The sequence below is a fragment of the Tyto alba genome, unplaced genomic scaffold (genome assembly GCF_018691265.1).
Source record: "Tyto alba isolate M040663 unplaced genomic scaffold, T.alba_DEE_v4.0 Super-Scaffold_2, whole genome shotgun sequence".
Taxonomy (NCBI): Eukaryota; Metazoa; Chordata; class Aves; order Strigiformes; family Tytonidae; genus Tyto; species Tyto alba.
The window spans coordinates 4106979-4122255 of record NW_024881282.1 but is presented as its reverse complement, the minus strand read 5'-3'; the positions used below and the strand labels follow the sequence as shown (position 1 = coordinate 4122255).

Below are 15277 nucleotides of genomic sequence, written 5' to 3'. Positions count from 1 at the left end.
ACCTTTTCTTTGAATGTGCACAAAGCAGGACTCGGTAAAGCCACCTGATGTACACCAAAGCTCTTGTGCTATATCCTGCAACGACAGCCCCATAGGTGCTCATGCACCTATGTCTACTGCCCAGGACATCCTCCGGGATTGTATTAGGATGTTTATGAGGTTGAGATGTTTGTAAGGGTCCCCCCTGAAGAATGGTCCTTGCAAGCTTTTTCAGTGATGGAGGCAGAGGAATAGGATGCTCCTTTCTCTGTCTAGGGTTTGGTGACACACTTTGTCCCAGAGGATGATCCCAGGAGCAGGATGATCTGGACCAGTGCCCCACCCCACAATGTAAAAGGTTTTTCCAGATGCCTGCTCCAGGCTTTTGAGGACAGGCTGCAGAAGGGCACAGCTCCTCCATGCTACAAAGACCCCAAGCACAGGCAGGTAATGGAGCTGGCGGCTGGAATCTGAGATGGGAGCAAGACCCTTGGGACCGTGTGTCCCAAGACTGAGGGCAGAGACAGGCTTTTTGCTTTTCAGATGCTCCCAACATGCAATCTACATTTTTATTCTTTGAGGGAAAGCCGTCCAAAAATCACATCCTCCCATATTTTATAATGATTATTATAAATTATTATTATAATATATTATTATAAATTATTATTGTTATTGTTATTGCTATTATTGTTATTATTATTACTTTTTAGCAACCTTCAGAGCTTTTTCTGATGCAGGTGAAGCTCAAAAGAATCCAGTCCCCTGCACTGTGGTGACTCCAAGGCACAGGATGCAAAGGTTTTACAGTCAGAGGAGGTTACCCTTTTCCTCTGCAGCTTTTCTAGGTGAACGTGAGTGTAGCCTTGCATGAAACCTTCATGCAGATTGCCTTGCTTCAGTCTCAAAGTCCACAGAGAAAATAATTTGAATGGAGTTGAGTGAATCAAGCAAATTAAAAAGGCTCTGCAGAGCCACCTTGTGCCCATCAAAAGCATTCTGAAAGAACACAGCGGTTTAAAGGCAGGGAGTCTGAATAAAATATACACAATTTATTTATAGGAGGTTTACAGCTGTACAATATTGGCTTTCTGTTTGGACCACTCTCCAATCTTGTGCAGCTTGACACGTCAGTGCCTTTGGAGATGAGGACAAGTCCTAGCCTGTTTTAACGTGAAGACACGAAAAAGAAACGGATTTCACAGAGTCTAATGGCAGGTTACTTGCAACCATTGAAATGATTAACAAAAGAAATGGAAAATAAATCAGAGACATGTCCTACAGCACCTGGGAGGGACTGCAAAGTGCTTATCAGACCTGCCCTCCCCTCAGACAAAAAACCCTGAATATTTCTGTTTACTTCATTCAAAGAGAAAAGGCATCGACATTAGCAATGGCGTTTCAGTAACTGCCCTCCCTCAACTGGTCTACAAATGAGACCCCAAAAAACAACAGACCAAAAAAAACCCAACAAAGGTAAGTTTTGTTATTCCATTGGAACTGTAGGGGGAAGAAGTCTTCAGCTCTAACTTTTCAAAAGTTAAAAAAAAAAAAAAAATGGACAAATATTACTGACATTAAGACATTTTGGTCCTGATATAGTGTGATGATTTTTTTTTTTTTTTTTTAGAGAAGCTGTTAAAAAGCTGCCTCTCCTCTCTTTATGGCTTGAATCTCTGTAGGAAGGAAGGAGGCTGCCCATGTGTACCAGGGCCCTGCTAGTCCTCGGCAAGCTTCAGCGCTGTTCCTTGGGGATCATGGTGCGGTTCGGCACATCAGGGCACTCCTGGCCAAATGGCTCTCGTTTCCTGAAGCTATCAGTAGCCTGATTTCCTGAGAAAACAAGGCTAATGAAGGCAGGCTGGCTACCCCCATCTGGTGATGATGATGGTGCAAAGCTCCTGTGATGTTCTCCCTTAGCTAAACAGCTCTTCTCCCTGCCAGGTGAGGTATCTTTGGGCATTACAGTCCCTCTCACATACCATTCTGAACATGCACCTGTGAGATCTTCTCCTAAAACCTAAATTACGCCTTCTGGCCCCACAGTGCTGCTTCCATTTATTTTCAGTGATGAGACCCATGAAGTAAACCCGAATAAAATCAAAATATCCCTGAATCGGCCTGCCCAAATTCCTGGATTTCCTTTGACCTTGGGGTCAAAACATCACTTTAACAAACTAAGAGCATTTGAGTCAATTCTGCAAGACACTGAACTAAACTAGGTCCCAGTGATGTCACCAGGAGTTGGAGGGTGCTCGGTGCAAGCCAGGAATAATTAAGACCTGGAAAAAGTATCCCATGAGCCACTGCTTGCCTTTAAGTCATAGAGAACAAGACAATAAGCAATTTGGTCAAAAACCTAATTCGTAACCACAGGAGGTAAACTCTGAAGATGAGGAAAGGGGAAAAGCATCCTGCAAAAATTGATGAAGTAGTACTGTATGCTTCTGGATGCACCAAGAATTGAGCTGGCAGGTAATGTGAGTTTGGGGAACATCTTAACACATTACAGATTTCACAGATCTTTAGGGACTTAAAAAAAAAAAACAGATTTGCAGCACAAACATGGACATCTAGTAGGACAAGCAGAAACCCTGCTTGCTATGGCAAAAGAAGGCTTTCCTGTTCATTTGTCCTTGCAGGCAGAGGACTCTGCTCAGGCCAAAATTTACTAAGATTACATCATATGTATTCATTTCCACTTGCATGGTGACTGCAAAAGATTTGCTTTTTAGAAAATCTGACAGAAAAATCCCTGAATTTGCACCATTTTTAAAGGCACATGAATAATAGTAATAAAAAAAAAAACAAAAAACAAAAAACAAAAAACAAACAAAAACGTGAACCCAGAAACCAACACAAAAAAACCTAGACAACAGGAAGAAAAATTGCTTTGAAACCTGTCCTGATCAGCTGCTGAAAGGCCAGACAAGGGTTTGTTGTTTGACTTATCTGGGATGGTTTATAAGAAGCCAGATTCTGCCACCCAGTGGAATAAGGAAGATAAACTCAATTTTCATGGCAAATGGGAGCAGAGAGTGGCCCTAGGCATGGCCGTAAGGATGCATTTGGGTTGTGCTTGTGAGACTGGCTCTAGCACTGTGCAACTCATCCTCCAGGCCAGTAGGCTGGAAATTAAAGGTGAAACATGGACACTGGTGTGAATTAAATATTCCCAGCACTTTCAGGCTGCACTGGGAGCAGTGCTCCTCTTCTCTGGCACAAGCTAAAATCCCACTATTTTTAAAAAGAATTTGGGAAAGCGAGGCACTGAGAAATGATGCACTGTATGCAGCAGTAAAGATGGAGCCCATTGAGCAAAGCTCCTCATCCCTTGGACCTGACGCTTTGGCCTTCAGAGGAACTGATCTCCTCTTATCTAAACACTGTAAGGGCCCCAGCAGACAACCCACCCCATCTACTGGTGTGAGTTCTTGGGATGGGGACTGCATGAAGACATGGAGACAGCAGGCACCATGGCAGTTTGAGAGGCACATGCAGGAGCTGAGTCCAGACTAATTCAGAAACGTGACCCCAGAGAACAGTTGTCCCACCTTGGTTACTGGCACCTTTGTATCATTCAGAATTGCATGGGGTTGAACAAGACTTGGGAGGAGACAGCTCAACCCTAAAATGATGGAGCCATTAATCTTGTTGCCCCTGTGGATTTGGGATTTAGGACTGCCTTGGTGCGCTCTCCTTCCAGTTGCAGTATGCAAACCCATACCCAGAAAACATCCAAAAGGCCCCAATCTATTTTTCCACTTCTCCTCTGCTGAGGTGCCTCCACAGAGAAGCGATTAACTGGCAGTTTCACGGGAGACGACTCCACGCACACTACTCTAAAACCAAGCAGACACACTGAAGATGCACTGAAGCGGCTGGTGGGACTGTGGTGGCCACATGTGTGCGTGGTGGCACGTGTGTGCCAGCCCGTGTAAACAAACAGCATCAGGGCATTGTGCTCTGGCTGTCAGGACGCACAGCGTGCTCTCAGCCATCCCATGGGACACACGGCGGCAATGGGGGCTGCAGAGGATGCCAGCAGAAGGATCGTTGCGGTTCCCCAAAAAGGCACCATTTTTTAACATCGAAAACACAAGATTGGCTCCTTTGAGTGGAATGCATGCATAGTTCATATACACTTTGCAGATGGTAAGTAGGCTCTGTGTGTATATATATATATATCTATGTATGTGTGCATGTTTATATACACATATGTGGCACCAGAAGAACAGTCTTTGAGTATTTAGACATTGGTGAGGATGTTACTGCTGAGCAGCCTCACGGCAATGGTTCCAGAGAGATCGTTTGATCTTCTGTTCCCCTTGTCCTGGAGGTGCAGTGTGTGCACTGACTGCCGGTCACTGGGATCCCCCGTGAGTACCACTTGGCCCAAGAACTCATCACTTATCAAGTTGTGGTTCCAGATCTGGAGGAACAAAACAGACGTGAGGGCAGGTCCTCAAAGGATGCAGCACTGGAGAGGAGAAGAAGTTATTGGGGACCTGCTCTGAGCTGGAGCCGTGAAGGTGGTCAAGGTGTGGGGGGTTCACCCTGTTACTGAGAGGGGTGAAGAACATGCATTCACCAAATGTCACGGCTCAGCTGCGGCGGTGAGAGGTTGAGCTGTGTGAACTGGTGATGCTCAGCCCTGGGGAACAGACCTGCTGTGGACAGTGTGAGGAGAGGGCAGTGGTGGGGGGGCCCAAGTGAGAGAGGGTCTCCATCGCTCGCCTCACTGCTCGCCTGATGAGTACCTGAACAATGATGGGTTGTCCTGGCTTCTTGCGGTAGAAGAGCCCTTTCACGTCAAATTCTGGAGACACTGTGTTCTTCTTCACTGGAGAGCGAACTTTTTGCCCTTCGCACTTCATGATCACGTAAGGGTCAGCTCCTGGGGAGAGAAAAGGAAATTTTTGCTTTCCTGTAGCCCCTGTAATTCCTCAGAGCCCTTTTCCAGGGGTGTCATGCAACACTTTTCCTCCATACCCCACCAGAGGAGATAGTTCATCACACCCCAGATGATGTCCATGAAGCTCAGCTGCTGGGCTCAGGCTTACTTCTGTTAGGTGACATTGCACCTGGGCAGCAGGTGATGATGGACTGTTATGAAATGGCCACCTCTTCCTTGACCCCATATTCTATATAAACACTCCTTCATCACTCCAAACCCTCCTGAGCTTTGAGATGAATCTTTCATGGAAGACACTGCCCTGCTCAACTCTCCTTTCAGGATTTGCTCTGCTGAAGGAAGGCAGAAATAAAGCCATGGAGAATAGAAACAGGCTCACAGAGGTTGTTTCATACAAGGAAACACCAAGAAGGCAAGGGTCTTCAAGCTGAAAAAACCCACTTGCTTCCACTGAGCTCATTTACTCCCAAGCCAGGCTAACCTTGGCTTTACTTTAGGGTGATAGAAAACAGCAGGAATATTCTTTTCACTCCTGTGCACAAATCATTGGCACATCTTCCTCCTAGACTTAGTGAGACTCAAATGCTGCAGGGGTTGTCAGTATAACGACTAATACTGGGGTAAGAAAAATGTTGGTGGTCAAGATGATAAGAGATGTCACAATGCTGAGCCAAAATTAAGTGGCAAGATATGCTAACTTATGAGATCAAAATATTCGCCCATTTGAGCACTGGGAAGGTTTGGTGAGCAACCAGTGAATGGGGAACCTTAGGATGGAAATATATTTTAAAGGCTTTTAAAGAGGTGAAGATGATTCTTAGAGTATTTGCTGTAAGAATTCAGGTAGAAGATCAAAATGTTGAAAAGGATTACTGGTGGCAGTGAGAAACATGGGAAAGAGAAAGATGGGGTATTGAGGGGCAATCAGGGGAAATGAGTGGGAAGTGGAGGAGAAAGTGGGAAAGTTATTGCAATATCCCAGATGGAACAAGACAGTCATGGGGAACAATCAGGCTACAAAGCTGGAGAGTAAAATTACCAATTTCACAGACTACCAGCCCACAGCTGGACAGTACCTGGAGAAGGAAAGAGTCCCTCAATAGTGAACATTTTCCCCTTAGGAAACAAGTGCTCATTTAGGGAATTTCAGTAGAGAATGATCTATTGCTATGGAAATTTAACTGCCAGAATACATTTTCTTACCATGAGCTCTAGAGGTTATGATGGAAACATAGACCAGGTGGATGAATTTTCTTGTCCAAGGGAAATGTGGAAATAAGGAGGAACAAACCACCCGCTCTGTGAGGGCCAGGGATTTAAGAACCACATCTCTGACTGCCAGATCACCTCCTCGCTAGCTTTCTGTTTGCAAGGATCTGGCTCCCCTGGTGAGACACAGCTGCTGGATTTCACAGCTGTTTTTCCAAACTAGCCTTGTCTTTTGGGATGTCCCATTAAATCGTCATATTCCATCAGCTGGAGCCAAATTCCTATCTGTAAATCACTATTTCCAAAGTATTGTGGAAGGCCTGGGCTGGGAAATGCGAGAGATGCCATTGCATTGGAAAGCATCAGACATGCAAGCTGTTAGTGGTGGGAGGTGAACAGCTGGAAAACAGCTGGAAAAAAGCCATTCCCAAGGGCCTCTTGTTGAAAAAATGTTTTATGGCTCCAGAATCCTTGTCTGAAGGAGAGACAAATCTTGTTTCTATGAACGGTTCAGAGACCTCTGGCTTCAGATTTCCCTGCATTGCTACAGTTACACTGAGCTATTGTGAGTAACCCAAGAAAAAACAACCTTGCCTAAGGAAAAGTTCCCTCGCCAAACACCAGACAGAACAGAAGGACTCCCTTTGTGGCATGTGATAAATAAGCAAATTGGGCTAGTCCTTGCCCTAAGGAAGAATTACTTTCATTACTTTCAAGCTCTAGCAATATGCAGTCCTGACAATAATGCTTGGGTGGGAAAAAAAAAAAAAAGTAAATTTTTTATTTAGATTCTTTTTAAGTTTCCAATTTTTATACTTCAAATTTGGCTTGAAAGTGCCTGGCTAAACCTTGCCAATTCAACATGGCCTTGACTCAGGAAAGGCTAGGATCTGGTCCTTTCCCATGGTGGAAAGGCATTTGCTTCTCTAATTGCAACCTCTAGAAGTTGACTGAAGTTGTCTGAAGACAGTTTCAACTATCTCCCAGTACAAGGCATCACTACCCCTAGGTTTCTTGGTCCAGATGCCCCAGTAGGACTAAACATGGTGCTCTTGCCCTGAGCTTCTGCGTGGCTGGAGGACAAGGTGAGGCATGGTGCTGATGCTGTCTTTCATGCAAGAGAAGTGTTGGATGTCAAAATTGCATTAGAGCATGGTAGGACCATGAAAATGAACCTTTAGAGGACCAAGGAAGCAGAAACACAGTGCACTGTGCTGGTGGTGGCTCAGGTCATGTCAGTGGGCTCCTAGGAGCCAAGCATGGAGCCGGACTTACAGGAAATAGAGGGAGAAGCTCTCAATCCACACTATCCCCAGATGAGCTAAATTTGACCTACCCTCTACTGATAGACATTTATTCAGACTCCAGTGATGAACAGTACCCCAACACATCAGCCTGTTCCATTGCTGCTCTGTTCTTCATACAAACAGGACTTTAAATAAGATTCCTGACTTTTACAGCTGCTCATACTCAGGAGGAAAGCCTGTATTGTTACAGGACCACTGCTAAGGGCTTTAGGGAAGATTTGGGAGGATCTCCTGAGAATCTTAGACAACAGCCTAAATATAACAACTCCCAGAATTGAGTTTGATTCTCTATGGACTTTCTCCTCCTTTGATGTCTGAATCGGGCATCTTCACTGAAAAAAATATCTGAGGACATAGAAAATCCCAGCAACCTCCCACCCCATGAAACCACCTCACTTTCTTCCCACTGAACAACCACCTCCCAACTCCTCCGGGACTAGACAACAAGCAGGGAAAGACCAGTACCTCCTTGGGAGTCCTGATTTTTGAGCCCGGCTGCAGCAAGGACATGGATCTGGGATACCACTTGTGGGTAACCACACATCCCACTCCAGCAGGTGTGTGCTGGCTCATCCAGCATCAGCTCTCTGCAAGGAAAAACATACGGCCTTTGAGAGGTACTCAGCCTTACTCCATGAGAAGGCCAGAGAGTTTGCTCTAGCAGGATGGAAGGACTGTGCACTGTCCACTGTCAGACTCTGCTCCCCACTCCGATGATCTCAACCTGGGTTTGGGATGCTCTCCTGTGTCATGCTTAGGAGCAGAGTGGGAGCTTCTCTGCATGTCCTGAAACCTATAAAGATGCTCTGTCTCTTGGCCACCCTTAAAAGAAAGTCAAACACCAGCTCCCGGCAAAGCTATGACCAATTCCAATCATGAAAACCACATGTCAAAAGCACAGGGCTGCTTCCAAATAGCTAGGTCCTCCCCACCCCTGCTCTTGCTCCTTACCGGCAATCTGAAGGCACATCCGTGAAAATCCTGAGAAGGAACTCGCCTACATGACCAGGGTCAAAGGTGGTGGGGATGATGACGTAGCGGCCTTCCTTCAGGTCTGTCCTCAGGAAAACGCTGCGGGAGTTGATGTAAATGGAGCTGGCCACCTTCTGCTGCAGGGTGTGCATCCGGTAGTTCCTGTTCAACTCCACCTGGGCAGAGACCACAGCGGGATGGTCAGCAGGACAGCACTGACTGACAGTGTACTGGTATCCACCTTGGGGGGGCCAGACTGCAAGGACTGATCCCACAGTGCTGGGAGAGCTGGAGTTAAGAGAACCAGCAAAATGGTCCCAACTGGCCTGGATGGTAAACAAGTGTGGATGTGGCTCTCCCAACTCTGTTGGCTCAGGGACTTGTCTCTTGCATCCCAGCTTGACACTGGGGGCCCAGCAAGCAACACATAAGGATCAGTCTAATGGATTTCAACGACTGGAGATAACAGACTAACCAGTGCTTTTAGCAAGGAGAACTTGTCCATGCTGCCACTGTTGACCTCTGAAATCTCTTGTCATCTCTAGAGGGGGCAGGCTGTGCTGAAAGCACCCCAGAGCACCCAGATAATGCTTAAATGAACATTACCAATCGTCACGCAGGACTGATGTACCACTCCACCACTAACAAATTTATGGGGTTATTCAGGCCAACATGCATGGTCTACCTTATGGATATCAAAGCCTATGGCCAAGTTCTCTCCTTTGCCCTCTTTGCGACTGGTCCTTTTTGGCTTCTGCTGGATGGAGATCAGCACTTCATCTTCTGCCTTCTTCACATCAAACACGTACTAGAAGCAAAGGGAGGAAGGTAAGGAAGGACTTCTACTACGACAGAATCACTGGGCATGGGTGGGGGTGGATACACAGCAGAGTTAACCTCAGCTTCTCCTCATCCACCTCACTGCAGGGACAGCCTGGTTTCAGTACCTGCATTGAGAGTCCATACCCACTCCTCTTGGGAACTGGCAACATCTTGCCAATCCAGAGACCTTTTTGGCTCATCTTAGAAAAAGACTGGGAAATCCAGTCTTCAAATTGCTTGGCAGAATCCAAGGAATCTAGATGCGGTCTCATACCAGAGACTTTCACCCCCTGTAGTCTGACACAAGTCCTCCTATGAGGCATGGAAGGAGAAACTGATGTTCACAGACACCTGAGATGAAGGCTAATACAGAGCTGGAAGCAGGCAACAGCCCTGATGACAACTCCTGCAATGGACTAGACAATCCTTCATCTGCTTGTTAGATGAAGGACTCACAAGAGCTTGTCTCATGTTACTCAGAATCCCAGTTCACAGGACAGGACAGAAGAACTTGTTCCAGGAGATGAACTTCAGAGCAGAGCCTTTTCTGAAGGCCAAGTTTGAAGGAAATGGCCCTACAGACTACACCTGTCCTGGTAAACTTAACAGTGCCAAGATTTGGGCAAAAGATCTGGAATTTCATCATTCAGACATCCAAATTGTCTGGTTCCTGGTCCTGTTTGACTGGCACCAGCTAACACTGCTACCCTGTGGCACAGTTTTCTGTTTTCTTGTGCCAAGATGCTGTACACCAGGCACTTGGGTGCAGTCTCTCTGGTAAGAAGGATAAAGTTAATAGAGTTGGCCTGGATGCCAGTCATGCTGTGCCAAGAGTCTCAGCCAGAGAATGGCTGTGAGCACATTTAATATACTAGAGGTCTGGTAGCCATTTTGGCTTTCTAGGTCCCTGCAGGAGATTTAAACACTTGGAAGAACATGCGAAGGCTCCAGAAGGCCCTCTGCTCCATGACTCACTTGGGGATTCTGCAAAAAGGTGTCCTTGTGGTTGATACAGCCTCCACAGCGGTTCTTCAAGGGGTCATTGTTTCTGGTCCATGCCCCATGTAGCACTGCCTCCTCCCAGGTCTTGTGGATGCTCAGGTAGGATGTGTTGATGAGACGGCACTTGATGATGTCTGTGAAGTATTTGCAGAAATCTTCGAAGGTCATCCTAAATCAGGAAAGGAGAGATCTGGGTTATGCTGCTTCATTCCCCTGAACAGTATGTTGCAGGAATTTTCTTTACCACCTGTGAGAGACCATGTGTGGGTAGCCTCTAACAGCTGATGAATAACAAAGGAGATGGAGATAACATTCTCCATGCATGCAGTAAATACTTCTTCTTCAGTTTAAACAAGAGAGAGCTATGTGTTTTGGAGTGGGAGAGGCAGAGTAGTGGTCCTTCCTCCACACATGGGTCTATGTTGTACTGAAACGTACCTGCTGAGGCTGGTAAATTCAGCATATTCATATCAGGTTCCCAGTAACCTGGTGAAATGGTTTGGGCCCAGTGTGATACAGAGCAGCTTGCAGTCCTAGGGTCATGGCCATCCAAAGCTAATACCTGTGGACTCAAGGAGGAGGCTTCACTAAAGATCCTAGGGCTTGGAAGGACGTTTGCTCTGGATAGTTGTATGCATGGAAATGACTCACATGCGTCATGGAGGAATCTGTTGGCAAAGCCTGTGATGACAATCCCATGAAGGACTCACCAGAACTCTCCATCATCTTCCACTGTCATCCCCATCTTCTCTCTCTCACTTTTACTCACTTTCTGCCACTCCTCAGACCTGTGGGAAGAGTACAGGATCATTACTGTGAGGGCAAGGGAATACACAAGAATTCAAGAGGCTACTTGGCCTTGGCAGAATCTGTCAAGGGCACAAGGCCTGTATAAAGCTCCAGCTATGCAACCAGTCCCTACACTGCTCTGGTTAGCTCATCTTCCAAACACAGGGGGAGTGCAGCATGGCTTGGAGCTTCAACTTCCTTCCTGACCAGTGGAGCTGAATCCAAGCAAGATTTTGTTTGGCCAGTATAATCAAAACCCTATCAGTGAAGAAAACAAAATGGACTCTGGCCAAAGGCTTTGGTTACACCAGACCTTGGTTCTTTATCCCATCCACAGACACCACAGAAGTCAGTAGTGGCAGAGGCTGATTCTGTTGGGTGCTATTTTTGCTGGAACAAGACTGGGAGCAGAAAGGTGAGCTATAATCATCCTTCACTAGTGTGAACATGCTGACAATTTCACCACAACACCCACCAGAGCCTTAATGAGAAGGTCTTCCAAGATCAGCCACCCTCCTGCTGACCTCCAGGGACCCCAAGGCAAGGAATGAAAGAGTAGGTTTAAGACATGGGTTGAAGCAGCATCCCACAACTGCCCATACAGTGTTATCCTATGGGTGTGGATGTAGTCAAATTGTCTCATGTCCCAAGGCTTGCTCCAACCCAGCTGTTCCCATCAAAAAAAGGTGCTGCTGCTGCCCATCCTAACTCACGTGTCACTCCATGGGCCATTCCACTCCCGCTCGCCCCACGGGTTGCGCATGCGGATCATGTCCAGCTTCTCTGACTTGAAGAAGGACAGCAGGCCATGGCCCAGGCGGACCTTCCGCACGTCCGTCACTGCGTACGCGTGGCCCTTCACCAGTCCGCAGGCCAGGCGGGCCTCCATGTCAGCTGCTGATGTGGCCTGGGCAGGGGGACACAGACAGTGCTCGTACCAGGGGGACGTGACCGTCTTTGCAGGGACTGGGAAAAATAGGAGCTCAGATTTCCCTGCAGGTTTCTCTGAGTCAAAAAGAAGAGCACCAATGCTCACTGAGAAAGTCAGTTGCCTTGGCATATACATCAGATGCCATTTTAGGTGTTAGATCCTTCCTGGTCTTCATCTGCTACATGAGGTCTCTGAGCTCCCATAATGTCAACCAATAAAGATCATTCTACTGGTTATAATGGGAGGTCTGGCACCCAGTGTTTGTATAGATGTCCACATGGAGACACCAAAACGCCTTTTTCTGGAAGTGAATCCTCTCCTAATATTTAAAGGGTGGTGGGATGAATCTGGGCTCTCGGACATAGCAAGATGGCTGGCATCGAGGCTTGACTCCTTTTGCCATCCACAAGAAGAAGTAGGAAGCCTTGACCACAATTTATCTGATCTAACTTAGAGGGCTCCATCAGTGTAAGACAACCGCATCCTAAAATTCCTATTCCCATAAGACTGTGACCATACAGGTAACATTGCTTACTTTGATGGAGCAGCTGATGAGGCCTCCCCGGTTGTGCACCTTCAACACACGCTCAAAGAGGAGGTTTCGCTTGGCTTCATCCGCAATGTAGTCCCCTTCAGTCAGGTCAATAGGTTCAGAGACCCCACCAGTAAAGTCTACCAGGGCATCAGCTGTGTTGCCTCCATCCAGGGCCTCATAACAACCTGACAACCTGAAAGAAGATGACAGGGATGGCACAACAACACTGGCTTGATGTTTTAAGGGTTCTGGGAAAGTTCTTGGGCAGCCTGAAGAACAGAGATTTGTAATAAAACTTTCAGTGGGTCACAACAGCAAACTAGGGTGAAAAAAGATCCATGCTGCTTGCAGCAGTCTTGATGTCATAGGACAACGTAAAGGGAACTTGAAATCTCCAGGATAGGTGTTACTTAAACGTGGAGTTGGAGGATATTTTGCCTTGAGGGTAAATTAAGGCTTGAACAGGTTTCTTTCTTACAGTTCTGTCTGTCTGACATATGTCCTACTCCTCCCCAGGAAAGCTGTTGTTTCCTCTGGTGAAAACCAACTGATGAATGAACAGAGAGGAAAAACAGGGTGCCCAGGTCCCAGTTTCTCCTGCAGCTGCCTGGGTACCTACTTGGCATAAGCTTTTTCCACCAAAGCACACCAGAACTCGTTCCTGGAGTTGGAGTGGCAGTAGATGAGCTGGTTGTGGAGTGTGGGCAGACGGTCATCTATCACCACGTCCAGCCACTGACCAAAACGCCAGAACTGGAAGTGGAAGATTCCCATGTAGCTCTCGGGTTTCTCAGGATTCCACTCCTGCTCTTTCCAATCCGGGATGACCTGCAAAAGAGGAGGCATATGTGCCTAGGTTATTCCCTTTTTTGCTGGTTTTGATTCTTATCCTGGAACTAAAACAAACAGTATCAAAGACAGGGAAGAATATGAGGGGGATGGACTTGCTTGCAGCCTGTTAGGGCCAGATTTTGGACCTGGTTCCTCCAATGCAGACTAGATTAACGTGTACTAGAATAGTTTAGATTTCATTGCACCTTGGAAGATGGAGCTAAAGATCCTTGTCCTCTTATAATTCTACCCTGGACATCTGCTGCCATCTACTGCTGTAGATAGGCTATTGGAGCAGAAGAGTCCTTGGTCTGATCAGGGATGGCTATTTTTATAACATTTTTGTTCATTTCAGTGTCAGTAGGGTACCAATAAGAGAAGGCACCTTCTTTGGTTCTCTTACCTCATTCTGGTGTGACTTGACCAGCCCAAGAGAAAGTGTTTATCTACCTGGTGGCAATGAACAGGGACCAGACACTGTGTATACACCTACTCTGCTAAATGAAAGTGGGAAAAGTGCGATCCCCATCCCCACAAGGTCTCCATTCTTCCCTGTCAAGAGCTACCATACTCATCCAAGCAAACATGGGGAGGTGGCTTGTTGAAAGAAGGAAAAGAGGGCCTGAGGTGAAAGAAACCCTAGAGCAGCTGAGGGGATGAGAGAGCGCAGGTTTGGTGTCACTGCCATCTGCACTGGCAATGAGACAGGCACAAGCAAAGGGTAACTGTCAAAGTCCACAGTCCTTCATGACTGTGGGCATCACCAGCTTTGCTTTGAATGGAAAATCCACCCCACTGTTGGGACAGAAATGGGCACAACCATGCACAGATGCTACATCTAGGAGGATCTGCATTTTATTTAGAACCATGACATAGAGACACACAGCAAAGAACTGCCCCACCACAGCTTAGCTTTTGTTGAAGGTGAAGGCAACATGGCTTTACTTCATGGCCAGGGTGGGCTGTGAGGCCACGTGTAGTTAATGTAGTTGATAGGTGACAAGTACTGACTGATTTAGCTGCAGTATTGTGATCGACTGTCCACACCTTTACTTCTTAGCTGCTCCCAAAGCAGCATGACCTAGGACAGGAAAAATCCCATTGTGCATGCAAGGAAAATTATGCTCCAATGCACCAAATAATCACTCTCCTGTGGAGACAGCTGTGAGTGTTGGGGTGGGATGGGATAGGACACGGCTACATTGAAAGGAAAGAGGCTCTTCAGGAAGTCCCAGGCCATGTGAGACCCCCTGCACCATGACTTGGCCTTTGTCCAGCTGCTGGAGCCTTCTGGAGGTTTTTTTTTTTGGCTGCTGTCATGAAGCCATAACCCTGCAGAAAGACTTCTCTCTTGAGAGCCCCCCGAATCCTTACCTGCCAGCAACGATCCAGCCCAGGGCTTTTATTGCTCCTATACTGAAATATTAATGATGCCATCAGCCCTGTGAGCTCACTGGCACTCTTGAGTTGTCTGGATCAATAAGAGCAGAGCAGAGCCATGAAAAAGAGCTGCTTTTGGAAGGTTTGGTGTTTTCCAGGAGTGCTAACAACCATGCCCCAGACTCCCTCTGGGAAAGCGCCAGAAAAGGTCAGACAGCCCTCCATCAGTCCTCATCGATTCCCTCCTGACTGGAGCTCATCCTAATGAATTGTCATAGAGGACCATTGTGCTAATCAACTTGCTATTAATGCGGGCTTAGAAATTATTACGGCATTGATTAGAGGCAGCTTGTCAGCCAGAGCTGGTAGAGACAGCTTCCAGCTGGCTGGTTCTGAGACTTGTCATTACTGTCAGTGGTGGCAGGAGATACCGGTCCCCAGCATCCTCCTCTGTCCCTTCATTTGGGGACAGCGCTGAAAGCACCCTCAACTGCTGAAGGTAGCAAAACCCATCAGCCTCCATGCAGAACAGGACCCAGGAGGAAGAACTGGTTGTGCTTCTACAGTGACCCAAGGGGAAGTGAGAGGAGCCTGATCTCTGGAGCCCA

At 47.0% G+C, this 15277-nt stretch overlaps 1 protein-coding gene across 6 annotated transcripts in view; it reads right to left on the bottom strand.

Annotated features, from left to right (window-relative positions):
• Nucleotides 1–1007: 1007 nt before the first annotated feature.
• Nucleotides 1008–15277, bottom strand: part of CAPN5 (calpain 5) — a 59631-nt gene continuing 45361 nt past the window's right edge. For 5 of the 6 annotated variants that reach the window (XM_042792813.1, XM_032991031.2, XM_042792812.1 and 2 more), the window contains exons 4-13: nt 13078–13286; nt 12459–12651; nt 11706–11899; nt 10914–10991; nt 10177–10372; nt 9065–9187; nt 8359–8555; nt 7873–7994; nt 4737–4873; nt 1008–4408 (exon numbers count right to left, since the gene is read on the bottom strand). In XM_042792813.1, coding sequence (XP_042648747.1) covers nt 4226–4408; nt 4737–4873; nt 7873–7994; nt 8359–8555; nt 9065–9187; nt 10177–10372; nt 10914–10991; nt 11706–11899; nt 12459–12651; nt 13078–13286 — 1632 coding nt within the window. In that variant the 3' untranslated portion in view covers nt 1008–4225. The remainder of the gene's footprint in view (nt 4409–4736; nt 4874–7872; nt 7995–8358; nt 8556–9064; nt 9188–10176; nt 10373–10913; nt 10992–11705; nt 11900–12458; nt 12652–13077; nt 13287–15277) is intronic. The other variant, XM_042792814.1, reaches the window with a different exon arrangement.